General features: G+C 46.1%; 1 protein-coding gene across 1 annotated transcript; it reads right to left on the bottom strand.

The window, feature by feature from the left end:
- Positions 1-248: 248 nt before the first annotated feature.
- Positions 249-822, bottom strand: H257_19062 (hypothetical protein; the record flags this gene model as incomplete). The annotated part of the gene is made up of 2 exons (XM_009848211.1): positions 249-493; positions 576-822. The coding sequence occupies 2 exons, from the start codon at positions 820-822 to the stop codon at positions 249-251; spliced, it is 492 nt and encodes a 163-aa protein (XP_009846513.1).
- Positions 823-1,255: the final 433 nt, after the last annotated feature.

Here is a 1,255-nt window from a genome sequence, read left to right as displayed (position 1 = left end):
CTTTCAATGAAAGGCCAAACGCCCAACTTCCCATCAAACATAGATTTTTTGTGCAAATCATATATTGGCCGCGTCACCGCAGCCAAAAACATAACCTTCGTGATAAATCGTTTGGACTTCAATTTTCTTGTGGGGAGGACTTCATCTTCATATGCATAATATCTCTTCTTTACAGTCGTTAAAAAAAACACTTTTCATCAACATGCACAAAGTCGTGCATATAGGAAAAAAATGATTTTTTTCGACGACTAAAAATGAAAAGATATTGCATGCTTCACGCGGCTTCTTTCATTGTCTTTGGTGAGAAACGGCTTCGAGTAGCTTGACTTGCACTTCAGTTGGTCTTCTTCCGCCATGTGTCGAACGAGGGTGGTCTTCGGGACCCCAGAGTGCTCCGCCACAGAACGCAATGTCTGGCGGGCAACCAATGGTACTGCCTTGATGGCGGCCCTAATGTCGCTCGGGGTGCGTTGCACTTTCGGCCCTGAATTCCCTATCATAGTGAAATTGTTAAAATCTATACCTTGTAGAAATCGATATAACACTTCATAAATATTGAAATGTAGAGGTTTTACCTTTGAATTTGGCATCAACGACGGCAACGACGCTGCCATGACGGAGAGAGTCTTGTCCTCGCTTCCAGATGCGAGCGACCGTCTTCCAGTGGCATGTGAAGATGGCGGCGGTGGCTGTGTACTCCCCATGGACGAGCCGACCGTTGTTGCTGCACCCTAGCAGCCTTTCGTAGATGGCGCGACGCTGCAGGTCGGAGAGCTTGCGCTTGTCGTGGTTCGGTTTAGGCGGAGTTGTACGTTTCGGCATTGGTGCAGGGGTCACGACAACAACGAGGGGAGCAAGCAATGTATTGGGCACGAGGCGTAAAATTGTATTGTCACTTATCAGCGGGTCTATGTTTGTGCAGCGAGAACGAGCAACTTTTTCTTCCCGCTCTAACGTTTGAGGCATAACGATCTGGAACACGCTCAAAAGAGCCAATCAAAGAGAAGACTTCGCGCTATTTGGTGAGCCAATTAAATTGCAATGAAACGCAAGGTTAGAAAAATTCTGCCAATCCAAATGCAAAGCGGACTCTTTTAGTGGACCAGAGTGGTAGTCATCTGTGATGGGATAATTAAAAAAACAATTCCGATATTTTAGCGCGGACTTATTCAGCGACGTTCCCTGTACGGTATGTCCATCATGGCATGACATGAGGAAAAACAATGCTGTAGAAACTTGATGTGCAGGATGATTT

This window comes from Aphanomyces astaci, assembly GCF_000520075.1.
Source record: "Aphanomyces astaci strain APO3 unplaced genomic scaffold supercont1.330, whole genome shotgun sequence".
NCBI lineage: Eukaryota > Oomycota > Saprolegniomycetes > Saprolegniales > Verrucalvaceae > Aphanomyces > Aphanomyces astaci.
Note: the sequence above shows the minus strand (reverse complement) of the source record. Positions and strands in the feature narration are given on the sequence as shown.